Below are 13,086 nucleotides of genomic sequence, written 5' to 3'. Positions count from 1 at the left end.
GATCGATAGGCCTAAGAATCTTAAAAACTTAAAAAAGAAAAATTGCAAAAAAATGCAATTTGCTTTTTATAGAGCATGTCCACTACGAACCGATAACCCAGTTCCAAAAATTTCAAGGAAAAATCCCTGGATGACAGGTGATCTACTGCAGTTTCGAAAGGAGAAGCAAAGACTTTTGGCCATGTTTAAGAAATTCCTCACCAAGGAAATAAAGCTCAACGCACTCAATATTCTAAATCCTACTACAAAATGATCGAGGCTGCTAAAGAGAAGTATTGGGTGATTTTTTTAAAAATTCCTATCAGAGCAACTTAAGACGTGCGTGGAAAGGCCTAAAAACGGTACTGGGACGCGATAATACGCCAAATACCGTTATATCCCAATAATGGTTAATGAAAAAATCATTTATAAAAAAAGGACATGGCGACTAACTTCTGTGCTTATTTTTCAACCATCGCGGAAAATATTAGCCAAAGTATTAACCCAAACACGCCTGATCTTCCTAAATCAAACATTACATACCCCACGTTCCAAACAAAGACAATATTATTTCAACCTCTTTTTTGGTTTGGTTTTTCACGGGCTTTTCTAACCGCTAGAGGAATGCAACCCTCAGTACTATCAAAATGAAAGGTTAATAATTCGTCTATTTATTACCCTTCAATCTTTATATGATATTGGGTCTCCCAACCAATTTTAGTTGGCAGACCGAGCTAGTCCTTGAAAGGAGGGTTGATCTGGAATGCTATCTAAAAATTTGTCCAAGTCTGACTTGAAAGATGCTACCGGATCAACATGGCCTACGTATTACTTACGAATGTTCAATCTTATAAATATTTGGTCTCCCAATTTTAGTTGGCAACCGAGCTAGTCCTTGAAAGGAGGTGTTGATCTGGAATGCTATCTAAAAATTGTCCAAGTCTGACTTGAAAGATGCTACCGGATCAAATGGCCTACGTATTACCTACGAATGTTAGAGTTTGTTTGATTTTATTGATATAGTATAGATATTCCTGTTTATTGTTGCATTGATTGCATTTTGGTTTATATTATGAGGAAAATTCTATTGCTGTATGGAATTCTAGCCCACAGAAAAACTTACATACCTACATAAAAACATCATAAAAGTAAATTTTCAAAAACTTACTCCATGTAAATTGGAGGCAAGTTTAGTTAGCTCTTGAATATAAATTATGATATTATCTATTTCACCGCTACTTAGTTACATGGAATTTAGTGGTCCAATGGGGGCCTATACATTGTTACAATAGACAGATCAAGCCCTCGGATATGACAAACTAAGACCTCTACTTCTCCATTCGACATTTGTACATGGCTAATGTGCAAATCATTCCTAACATCTAGGCATTCACCCCATGTGGGATATTGGATTGTCAGGGCGTACTCAATCACATCGAACTAAATTGAAACCAACCATAGCCAGCTCTTCATCCAATACCCCTGTCGAAGCCAGGTTTCTGTCATGGAAATGTACGAGACCTGCCAATCTAAAGCTAGTTCCTCAAGAACCTTGATCTTTGTGCTATCTTTTTTGGAAATAAGACAATGCACTTTCAAATAAAGCCCTTTTATGGCAGATAGACCCTCGATGGACTAGAGGTATTAAATCTTTGACTAGGCTCTCTAACCTTGAAAACGAATCTCTTTGAGAGGCAAATCGAGGATGCTTTGGTATCTTATGCTTGCCAAGGGAACCAATTGTCTGAAGTGTTCACTACATCGTAAAAGAATGCCACTATGTACACTTTTGCTATTCAAGTTACTGAAAATGTTGTCAATAAGGGTAGATGAAGCTGCGTTTTCACTCGGGTTGATGATAAAAGGCATATAAACTAGTGGACTAATCAATAAACACAATATATTCATTAGAGATTGCAATTTTTAAAGTTAACTTTAAAATCATTCAATGAAAATAAGTTTGAGCAAAAGATGCTTGCCCAAAAACTTGTCAAGTTCTGAATAGCTTTGGCCATAAAGCTGTCCGGGGGAAAGAGCAAACGAAAAGATAATATATGTTACTCTTCCTTATACTCCAGAGTCGATCCACCATAAGTCGAAGATGAGACACTTCGATATGATATGGAATCATGAAGCAGAATCCCACCCACCTCTTTTTTCCTGTCCTCGTTAGTTATTTAAATTGGTAATGTTTCACAAGTTTAATGTTAACTTGTCTACCTTGGCACAATCTTGCCTTTGCGACTATTGACAGCAGTTACTGTTGCAAAAATATCGTTAGTTTTGACTCGTTGACAGGACAAGGACCCAAACATTCATCGAACGAGCCACCGCCTCACCCTCATCAATGTTTTGACGTATACCCGTCTTGCATTAAGGATTGACGCCTTGATTCTCCATTGCCTATGAAATGCGTTGGCTCGTTTTCCATCAGATCCGAAGAGCATAGCAATCACTTCTTGCAAATTTTCTCACCAACTTTAATCTTTGGATTACCAGTCATTAATTCAATAATATCGGCAATAATTCAGAGTTCTTCACTTGTCACGGTCTCAAAAAATGCAGAGAAGTGATTCGAGTAACACGTAAAAAACGGGGGGCGCTAGGCAACAAGAACAATCAATTAGCATCCACAATAATGAGCTCACTTATTTTGTTTTAGATAATGCCAATGTTTATATTTTAAATATCATCAGGGTCACCAAAGATTGCGCACATATTTAGAAGAACCATTTTGAAAACTCCACGCTTTTTCGCATCATGTGAACGTGCGCAATTATTAAACATTACTCAGATAGAAGAATGGTAAAAAAATCAATGGATTCTTGAGACTTAGCCATCAAGATATAATAAAACATCAATTGAAGTCGATGACTTGTCAGAGAAGTGATATTTTACGACACTCAAAAAATGGTCGCAAAATCTGATTCCAAAAGTATTAATACGTCAATATTTCCCCCCACTCTCAACGACACAAGATCAAAGTTAAAGCCTTTAGTTCTAGAAGATGTTGCGCCATGGATACTTGGGACGTATCAATTATCCTTAATATTAGATGGTATTTTGCAGTGTCATACTTTTTTTTTAATTTTGTGCTTAAATGTAGTTCTGCTTGGGTTAAGCTTGCCCAAGTTCACTTGGCCCAAGCTTTGTTTGTAACAAGTAAGAACTTTGGTGTCTGTGTATGATTTGCTACTTTGCCTTTCCCATCAGTAGAATCAGAATCGATGCAATTTTTGGCTGATATGTCCTTCGAACAAGGTATTTCAGTGTGACCCCTCTATGTTTCCATACTCGACGAACAAGTTAAAAATGGTACTGTTCCAGAATTACCTTAAAATGTTGAATTTATTATCAAGGAAACATACCTTGGCTTATTAGTTTCAATACTTTAAAATACCACATGTGTTGGGAACCAATACTAGGATACCAGGAAGGCATTTGATCATATCAAAAGTTCGTAACGCTTTTGTCCACACCAAGATTTGAAGAATTGCAATGCCGCCAGATTATTCCCAATCATTCATTTTAATGTTTGCCAGACATTAATTTGGCTCCATTATGAACAGCAGCATCTCAAGTTAGTTGAGGAACTAATTGCTAAGAATTTGATGCTGTAATTTACATTACGAAATGTTGTTTAAAGCTATAACAACTCTGAAGGTTACATCTGATCGTGCGCGAACTGATTTTTACAATAGAAATGAATATTTTCGACAAGCACTTGTATTAATGCAATCGGATATGACCACCACTTCGACAAGATCACTAAATTACGGGATTTTGTCAATCACAACAACCTTAAGAACTCAAAAACAGACACAACAAAACACGTATGCATGCTGCTTAGATGGCATTGACCGTTCATCAACTTTTTAGCTTAAACTTTGAGCTTTGTGCACAACTAATGTCGGGCTGGTATCCTACTTGTTAATAATCTAGTCCTAATTATACTATGTTATCTCAAAATAGACCTTAAAACTAAAAAACAGCGTTTCAACCTTGACCAGTAATCAAAGGGAATGTCATGTGGTTTGCAGCATGCATCAATATAAAACTGGCGAAACATAATTTGATTTGTAATAATGAGATTTTCGGTGGGTGTTGGAGCAATGGGGACTTCTAGAATTACGCTTCTATTGCTGTTCCGTGCGATAATAAATCTTTTTGAGATAATAGCTCGGCCTTGATATCAATCCTCCAAACAGGAAAAATGTGGTTTCTGGAAGGTACAGATTGGGCTGGAATGTTGGTTTATCATAGGACAATTTCTGTTACATTTGAGAACATAGAACGGCCATGGAACTTGGGGTTCGATCAAAGTCTTCAAAGCTCGATCCGGATTTGTTTCACTTCCTCACGGTGCATTGCAAGTTGTTGAAGCACAGTATTAGCTGCATGATACATCATAGAGGCACAAGTTGTTCCAGAAGCGATATGTAACTACCTCTTACAGACAGGGATCACTTTGTTTCATCACCAGTTCAGTCCAACAATCCCAAGTGATGTTTCTCAAATAAACATCAACAAAGTACAATGTTATGATGGCGTCTCCCACTTCTTGGCTCTTCTTGCACCTCTCAAATGTCGGCTTGTCCAGCTCGGTTAGAGATCTTAAGACCAACGAATAGGCGTTGAGTTTCTCACTTCTTCTTAAGAGTTTACACGTCAAATGTAAGTGCTCATGTAATGAGCCTGCCTTAGAAATGTCAATAGGCAAGGGTAATTTTGGTTCACCCTAGCAAAAGCTCAACATTCCCGTCGATAGTACGTAAGACCCTGGAGAAGGGATGAAGATTCAAAAATCATCCACAGTCCCAGCAAGTCTCAATATGACGAATGGTTAATTCACTCTGACAAATCACTTGAAGGCAGGATGAGAAATTATCAAAAGCCATTTTCTACCACCTGGCAGAAATTGGTGGCAGAAAATGGCAGCAATTGGTCCAAATAAGTGGCAAAAAATGGCAGAAAACGGCCAAAAAAGGCAGAAAATAGATTTTTTGTATTATTCTCAATCATCTTTTTCTAGTATTTACGATCACTTCCGTTAATTTTTAAGCCTGCCTGCATGTAGTTTTGACACGTTGGGATGGTATTTTGCATCGAATGTGAGGTACAAACCATAGATAACTTCATACATAGATCGATCAAGGGCGCTGCGATCGCATGTTTTCGTCTCAGCTGTCGCTGGTGGAGAAAAAATGTTTCATTCGTAGTCAAGCTACTTAGGACAACTATGGTACAAATTTGAATCGTTGCCGGCTCGTCCAAATTCAGAGTAGAAACCCCTAATAAACTTCTTGTCAAGCAATTGCTCTCGTCCAGCACGCTTCATAAACGAGGTTGAGTAAGTTGTCCGACCACATTTTTAATAACGACATTTTGACGAGGTTAAAATGGGGCTCAATTAAAGTTTTCATCCATGAGGGGGAAACACTTAACTGAAACGCAAGGAACAACCTGGTTCAGGCTGACCTCCAGAGGTGTCGGAATTACCTTGTTTATGTATAGCGCAATCATGTCGCCCACATTCAAGCACATTGTTGGAGATTGAAACGAAATTCCGAATGCCTCATGCAATTCGATACATTAGCGATTCATTTTGCGATGACATTTTGTTACACTTTCGAGATTTCGAGATGCGTTGCTAAACAAGGGCAATCAATAGAGTACATGATTTGCTCTACTAATGTCAAATCTTTTTTGACATGTTATGTGTATTATGCCCTAAAAAGCATGCTTTTTTATGATTCTACCACTTTTCTACCTGTATATTTGTAAGATTCAAAAAAATTAAGGTAAAAGGAATAACAAACATTTCATGATAATAATTCAACTTGCCTGAAGCGAGATTTAACGAAACATCTTTGTCCCATTTCCACCAGCGTCAGCTGACCTGAAAACATGCTCATGCGGTACACTTCCTGTTGAACTTAAGCATTCTAGTTATGGTTTTCTATGTGGTACAACCACTAAACGTCATTGGAGTGCGATCGAGTTTGAATTTTACCATCGCAATCAATTTGAGTCAGGGACGCCATTGACCTAAGCTTTTTAAAGTCAAAATGACGACAATTGCATTTTAAAAAGCTGTAACATCTTCAATACCCACCTTGATGGCTATGTTGTGGCTACGCCTTGGATACTGCAAGTGGTCTATGGATGCTGTTATCAATTCAATAAACCATCAAACAGTATAAAAATCAATATTTGAGGAACATTTTGCGTTCCAGCCAATGCCAATATGCTTTGTAGCAAAGGACACTTGAAAAACTTAATCAACCAATATGATCCTTCTTGTCTTTGACATATTTTAAAATCTAGATCGGCGGCCATTTTTGACCACCTTCCAGCAATATCTGCAACTTTCTCCCATTTTCAGCCCTTGCGGCAGAAAGTGGCAGAAATTCGATCAATCTCGATTTTTTCCCATCGCTGCTTGAAGGAAGGTTGAACTTATCTCTATTCGTGTCAGACAATTCAGAGTCTGCGGACAATTCTAAAAAAAAACGTGCGCGTGATTGTATCTTAGCACAAAAGGCAAAAACATGAGGAAAAGGAGACTTGACAGCTTTGCCAAACATTCTACGGTTGAGCTTTGACCGCAAGCCAGCATGAAGTACCAGCCAAGCCAAAATCAACAATTATGATGCCTGTAATGATCACAACTATAATATTGAGAATATATGACACCCCAAATTATTACCTACTCAATTCATTATGAATTAGATAAAGAGATCATTGAACCACTAAACTCATACAAAACATAAATACAAAGGCGAGTTCCCTTCTCCCTCTTCTTCTCCCCTTTTACCCTCTCCTCAAAGGTTTTCTTATCCTCCACCTAAGGTTTGTTTAGTCTAAAAACAGGATTTTTCCAAGGTTAGAGAGCCTAGTCAAAGATTAATACCTCTAGTCCATCGAGGTCTATCTGCCCATAAAAGGCTTTATTTGAAAGTGCATTGTCTTATTTCAAAAAAAGATAGCACCAAAGATCAAGGTTCTTGAGAACTAGCTTTAGATTGGCAGGTCTCGTACATTTCCATGACAAAACCTGCTTCGACCAGGGGTATTGGATGAAGAGCTGGCTATGGTTGGTTTCAATTTAGTTCGATGTTGATTGAGTACGCCCTGACAATCCCATTTTCCGCATGGGCGGTCTGTCTATATGTTAGAAATGACCTGCACACTAGTCATGTAAAAATGTCTAATGGAGGAGTAGAGTCTTAGTTTGTCATCTTCAATGTCTTGATCTGTCCATTGCGACAATATATAGGCCCCCCATCTGTTCAGTAAGCTCGTTCTTGTCAGCTCTCAAATCTATAGGAAATGAGTTGACCAGTCAGTTTGCTCAAAGGTTTCTTTGTAGGGGACTTCAATTTTCCGGTAGCGTTGTAGAGATGGGAGGCTAGTCCAGAAGGGTATATTCCCGTATCGAAATCGACGTCTCAGTCGTTCGAAAAGCTGGAGGAATTTGCGATCTTGCGCAATCTCTCTCAGCATGTTGGTGTAGCCACCAGAGCGAATAGCGTTCTTGACTTGTTTTTTTTCCAATGATCCTGATCTGATTCAGTATGTCCATGTGACACCTAGTTAATCTGTTCAGATCATCATGTTCTCGAGATAGGGTCGACCATTACTCCAAAAGCCGCGTTGCTCTAGAGTAAGACCGGCCAAAAAGGTCGGTCTGGCTAAGTTCAAGTTCAAAGATGAACATTAGCCGTTGATTATAGAAAGGTTAGGGGAGCTTGATCTCATTTCAATGCTGAAAAATGAATCGTCCATAGATAGCCTTAGACAAAATGATTCTAGTTTTGAGGACATCTGTTCCACTCTAGCAATCTCTGAATGTGTTCCATAGGGCGGGCACATTCTAAAATTCCGAAGTATAGGAAGCAATTGTTTAAAAGAGTTGCAAATTAGCAAAAAGGCTCCAGAGCACTTTGAAATCCAGTAGTTGTGGCTAGCCTTCAAAGAAAGTTTGATTTAATCCAGGGTAGAATTAAGGCCTCCATTGAGACCGATCAGTTGAAAAAGGAAAGTAGAGTTTTCAAGAGGTGAGGTCGAATCCGAAGGCGTTTTTCTCTTTTGCAAACTCTAAGAGAAAGATCAAAGACCCTGTAGCGTCTTTCGAGGTCGATGGGGAAGCCATAGACAATGTAGGGACCATGGCCAACATTATGGAGATCAGTTCTCTAGTGTGTTTTCAACTCCACTGAGTTGAGAGCAACAGTCCATTGCTCTATTGATGAGTTTGTTGGGACTGACTTGGCTTGTCAAGCTGAGCATTTAGATGATCTTGTAGTCACAGATCAGGATGCTTTAGAGGCCATCAGGGACTTGAGACTCTCGAGCTCCCCTGGCCCTGATGGAAGTGACATCTCAGTTTCTGATGAGATGCTCACAGGTTCTTGCTCCTGTTTCTCGTACTTGATGCCTTGCATCTTTACCAGGGCAAGTTCCCCTCTTCTCTGAAGGTAGCTCAGTTTGTTCCAATTTTCAAAGTGAGAGATAAGTCGCTCCCCAGTAACTATAGGCCGATTTCTCTCACTTCGAATATTGCGAAGAGTTTGAGAAGATCATGAAGTTCAAACTTGTTGAATTTCTTGATATACATGAAGTCCTTCCTCCTAGCCAGCATGGGTTCCGAGCACATTTAGCACGGTTACCCAACTTATTGAGCATATAGAGCAGGTTATTGAGGGACCGGAGAGCTATGACTCAGTCGATGTAGTTTATCTCGACTTTGCCACGGCCTTTTAGTTAACAGGCTCCATGAGATTGGATCCAAGCAAGTTTCAATTGGCTAAGAAGTTCTCCTTTCATTATCTTCATTGCTCCGCTCATGCTTTGTTAAATAGACTTCATGACATTGGATCCAAGGCAAGGTTATTAGTTGGGAAAAAGCTTTTTTCACGACAAGAAGCAAATTGGTTGGTCGAGGGATACAGGATGTCAAATCAGGTGTTCCCCAGGGCTCCACCTTAGGGCCCCTACTTTTTATAATATTCGTTGCCCCGCTTCAAAAGCTTAGCATTACTGCCAGTATCTCTTCTTATGCTGACGATACAAAGTTAGTTTCTGGTAGTACTGGCAGAGTTTAAGGTAGCCTTGCAAAGGACCTAGAAATAATCTATTCTTGGGTTACTAGAAAGATATGGCCCTGAACGGAATGAAATCCCGCCCAATGACTTCGGGTCAACTCTCTTTGCATACTCCACTCGTAAGTAATGGAGTAAGAAGAGCAGGTCTCACTCATAGAAGATTTAGGTGGTGGTCCTCCAAAATAATGGAAAGTTCGATGAGCATATCCAGTTGAAGGTGGGTAAAGCTTTTCAAATTGGCGGTTGGATATATCGCACGTTTAAGTCCAGCCAGCATCACGATGCTAACTCTGTCACAAGTCGATTGTCCTGCCACATCTTGAATATGCTTCACCCATTTGGGCTCCAATGAGTTTATGCAGGTTCGCAAAAGGTCGCAACAAGTCCAAAGATGTTTCACTTTGAACATCACAGGCTAGGAATGAGAGAGCTCTCGTATTGGAGAGACTAAAAAAAGTTGGATTGTCCAGTGTTCAGAGAAGGTACGAAAGGTATCTGATACTGTACGTCTTCTAAAGTATCCATGAGCTTTTGTCCCAACCCCGAGTATTAGGGCCAATTCTAGTGACCGTCCAGGCTTAATGTGCATTTTGAGACCACCTTCAAGCCCTCGAGAAGCAGGCAAGTTCGAACAATGAAGTCCACTTCTCTTCTTTCTCTCTCTCACTCTGCATTCATTTGCTTCCCACCTAATATTCGTAGGGAATCCGTAGACGTTGTTGACCCAGTAACTTCTTAGTCATTCTTAGACAAATTTTGAACTACCATTCAAGATAGCCAACAGTGCTCAATCTGCTAACTCAAACTCGTTGGTAGACCAAACATCATATAAAGAGTAAAACGTAATAAATAGACGAATTATAACCTTTCATGTTAATAGTGGGCGAATTACATTCTGCGTGGGGGTTGAATAGCCGGGGAAAAAAGAATAAGCCTTTTCGTCTTGAAAGGTTGGAATTTGATCCCTACTTAACGGAAAGAAGACCCCCTAAAAACTACGTTTTATATCTAGCAATTACGACATAGCTAGGATATTTTTGAATCCTGAATTGTGACTAAACATTGTTCAAACTTGAGAAAAGGGCATCTTTAAAACGATGTGGATTTTCACAAGTTATGTAACTAAACTATGTCGAGAATTTTTTACAAAGATTGTTACTAATATTTTGATGCCCTTTAAGTGGCTACATAAACTATTATAGGTTCATGTTTTTGCCACACAATGCAGGGAAAAGCTCGCTCCAGATCTTCACAAGCCAGACTTAAAAAGTCGAGATTGTGCGACATTATTTCTAAGAGGTGAGAAAGGCAATCCCAACCCAGAACGAGAGTCACTTATAAATTTTATAAGTTTGGTGAAGAAAAAGATCAAGTTGTAAACTAGAGGCTTAATGTGCGTTTTGAGAATACTTTCATGCTTTTGAGAATACAGGTTAGTCTAAAGTTCATGATACCAGACAGTCCATACAAATAATGCCAGTACAATACTGAAGAAAAATGCTACCTGGTCACTCAGCAAGGACTTGCACTATAGACAAATATTTCGATGAAATGAATTAACATTTGTTTTCATATTTGGTTTAATTGTTGCAGTTGCTTTGGCCATTTTAGGGTAAGTATTAAGAGAGGTAGGAACGACATACATATGCAAATATAACTGTCGAAAGCATGGTTTTATTGAGAAACCAATTTCGATTTTGTGTCATTCCGGATACCATAAAATTTGGTACCAAAAAAATGAAATTTACCTTTTTCCAGCAAGATTACAATCAGTTAGTTTGTGGATCGGGTATCATCTGAATATAAAGTTAAACACCAATCATAAATCAATCACCATTAATTGATGAGGATTAGATTGCCAATAGCAGTGACGAGATTCACAAAATAATTAGAATATACTATTTCTCCATTTATCACTGTTTTATTGCACGTTAAGGTTGTTAGAGTGAGAAATGAGCAAGTGGAAAAAGGCATTCAGCTCAAACTGATTTCACCTTCTATTCGTAATACTGCTTGAAATGCATGATGTGTTGGAGGACAATGACTTGGGGAGCATTGAATGATGCTCAAAAACACAATCATGATATCTTCCACTGAAAAAAAAGACATCCAAAACATCTGCGCCATAATTCAAGCTTCAAACATTCCCCCTTAAAAAACGATGCTCAACCAATCCTTGAACACAAAAATGATGGTTTCGTCCCGGTTCAAAAACCCCTCTACCAGGCCTTTTACGGGGTATTTTTTAAAGTGACTGTCCAAGAATTGGGCAATCTTGAATACTAAGCATCGCCCCGACACAGAGGAGAGTGCAGCTCTCAAAGGGATACCTCTCCGTTAGAAATCTGCGAAGTTGACACCAACAAGGTTCAGTTGAGTTTCAGCACTCCTATCCACCAGAACAACAGCATCTCTATTTTTAGCCTATGATAAGATCTTGGATTACATCGGAAAATTACACCTGTAATCGATTTCACCATCAAGATTTCCAGTTGCCAGGAAGTAGGATAGGAAAAAACGCACCCAAGACTCGCACCTCTTGTCGTCGTACACAATCGTCCTCCTACATACACCTCCTGGAGTACTTACGTACTTACGTACGTACCGATGTCTCTAGGAATATGCGTACTACCATCGAGCAACTACATCCCGGTTGGTTTTGTCGCTAGGAGCCCGTCCACCTTCACACCTGTCCCTGAGGGGCTCAGTGTGAAATCCCAATACGAATTTCCTGCACTCGAGTCATTATTCGGCTGAATTGAGACGAAAAAGTGCAAGGTCCCTTGGCAATCGCAAAGTACTCAAGCCACGATTGTTAAGGTCAGACGATGACGATGGCAATGGTGATGATGCTGATGAAGTTGGAAGAGGGGAAGGTAAAAAGTACTTGTATTTCCCTTGGTATGAATGCTCGTGCTTTTTATTGCGAAGAATCAATGGTACACTAAATACTTCCTTGGTAAGCTAAACTATACGTGTTAGAAATCAAATGGATCACTCGGCGACGGTGCACCAACTCTAAGATAATCATCCTCATAATTAGGGTAGGCTTGACCATCAACTCCTGGATGAGGGAGATTGTCCTGGTATTGACCACCGTCTTGAGGTCCAATGCCATCGGTGCCTTCGCTACCATAGTCGTAGTTATTGGGGGCCGTCCCTCCATAAGCCGGACCGGCCACTCTCTTATCCTCGTCATCTCCATAATAGTCGGAGACCGAAGCAGCCGGAGCTCCAAAGGATGTGAAACTGTCTTCTTGATGATCGGCAAATCCAAAGGCCGTGTTCGAGCCGCCTAGAGTCTCATCTCCGGTGTCACCTTGGTCATAATCGTTTCGGGCTATGGGACCAAAGTCCACTCGACTGAATTCGTCGTCAACACTCAGGGGACGGGGAGATAATTCCCCCGGTGGAATCAAAAGAACTAGAACCAGACTAATCTGGAATGATAGCGATGAGAATATAAACAGTCTAATGGTACTCAATCAAGTGCTTTAAAATGGCTGTTAAGACGTTTGGTTGGGTTTTACCTTTACCAAAATGAATTCTCTGTTGTTCATGGTGGATAGGAGTGCTGAAACTCAACTGAACCTTGTTGGTGTCAACTTCGCAGATTTCTAACGGAGAGGTATCCCTTTGAGAGCTGCACTCTCCTCTGTGTCGGGCCGATGCTTAGTATTCAAGATTGCCCAATTCTTGGACAGTCACTTTAAAAAATTACCCCGTAAAAGGCCTGGTAGAGGGGTTTTTGAACCGGGACGAAACCATCATTTGGTTTCGTGTTCAAGGATTGGTTGAGCATCGTTTTTTAAGGGGGAATGTTTGAAGCTTGAATTATGGCGCAGATGTTTTGGATGTCTTTTTTTTCAGTGGAAGATATCATGATTGTGTTTTTGAGCATCATTCAATGCTCCCCAAGTCATTGTCCTCCAACACATCATGCATTTCAAGCAGTATTACGAAATAGAAGGTGAAATCAGTTTGAGCTGAATGCCTTTTT

At 39.7% G+C, this 13,086-nt stretch overlaps 1 protein-coding gene across 1 annotated transcript; it reads right to left on the bottom strand.

The window, feature by feature from the left end:
* Positions 1-11,981: 11,981 nt before the first annotated feature.
* LOC131893382 (uncharacterized) lies at positions 11,982-12,811 on the bottom strand. Its single transcript, XM_059243379.1, has 2 exons — positions 12,617-12,811; positions 11,982-12,526 (listed from the first exon to the last, which is right to left on the bottom strand). The coding sequence occupies exons 1-2, from the start codon at positions 12,644-12,646 to the stop codon at positions 12,065-12,067; spliced, it is 492 nt and encodes a 163-aa protein (XP_059099362.1). The 5' UTR covers positions 12,647-12,811; the 3' UTR covers positions 11,982-12,064.
* Positions 12,812-13,086: the final 275 nt, after the last annotated feature.

Source organism: Tigriopus californicus, chromosome 2, assembly GCF_007210705.1.
Source record: "Tigriopus californicus strain San Diego chromosome 2, Tcal_SD_v2.1, whole genome shotgun sequence".
Classification (NCBI taxonomy): domain Eukaryota; kingdom Metazoa; phylum Arthropoda; class Copepoda; order Harpacticoida; family Harpacticidae; genus Tigriopus; species Tigriopus californicus.
Note: the sequence above shows the minus strand (reverse complement) of the source record. Positions and strands in the feature narration are given on the sequence as shown.

What these genes read in the sequence shown, in the direction of transcription:
- LOC131893382 (XM_059243379.1), bottom strand. Translation starts at nt 12,646, where the DNA reads ATGAACAACAGAGAATTCATTTTGGTAAAG. An exon ending in GAGAATTCATTTTGGTAAAG is followed by an intron (nt 12,527 to 12,616) that starts GTAAAACCCAAC and finishes CTATCATTCCAG; the next exon opens with ATTAGTCTGGTTCTAGTTCT.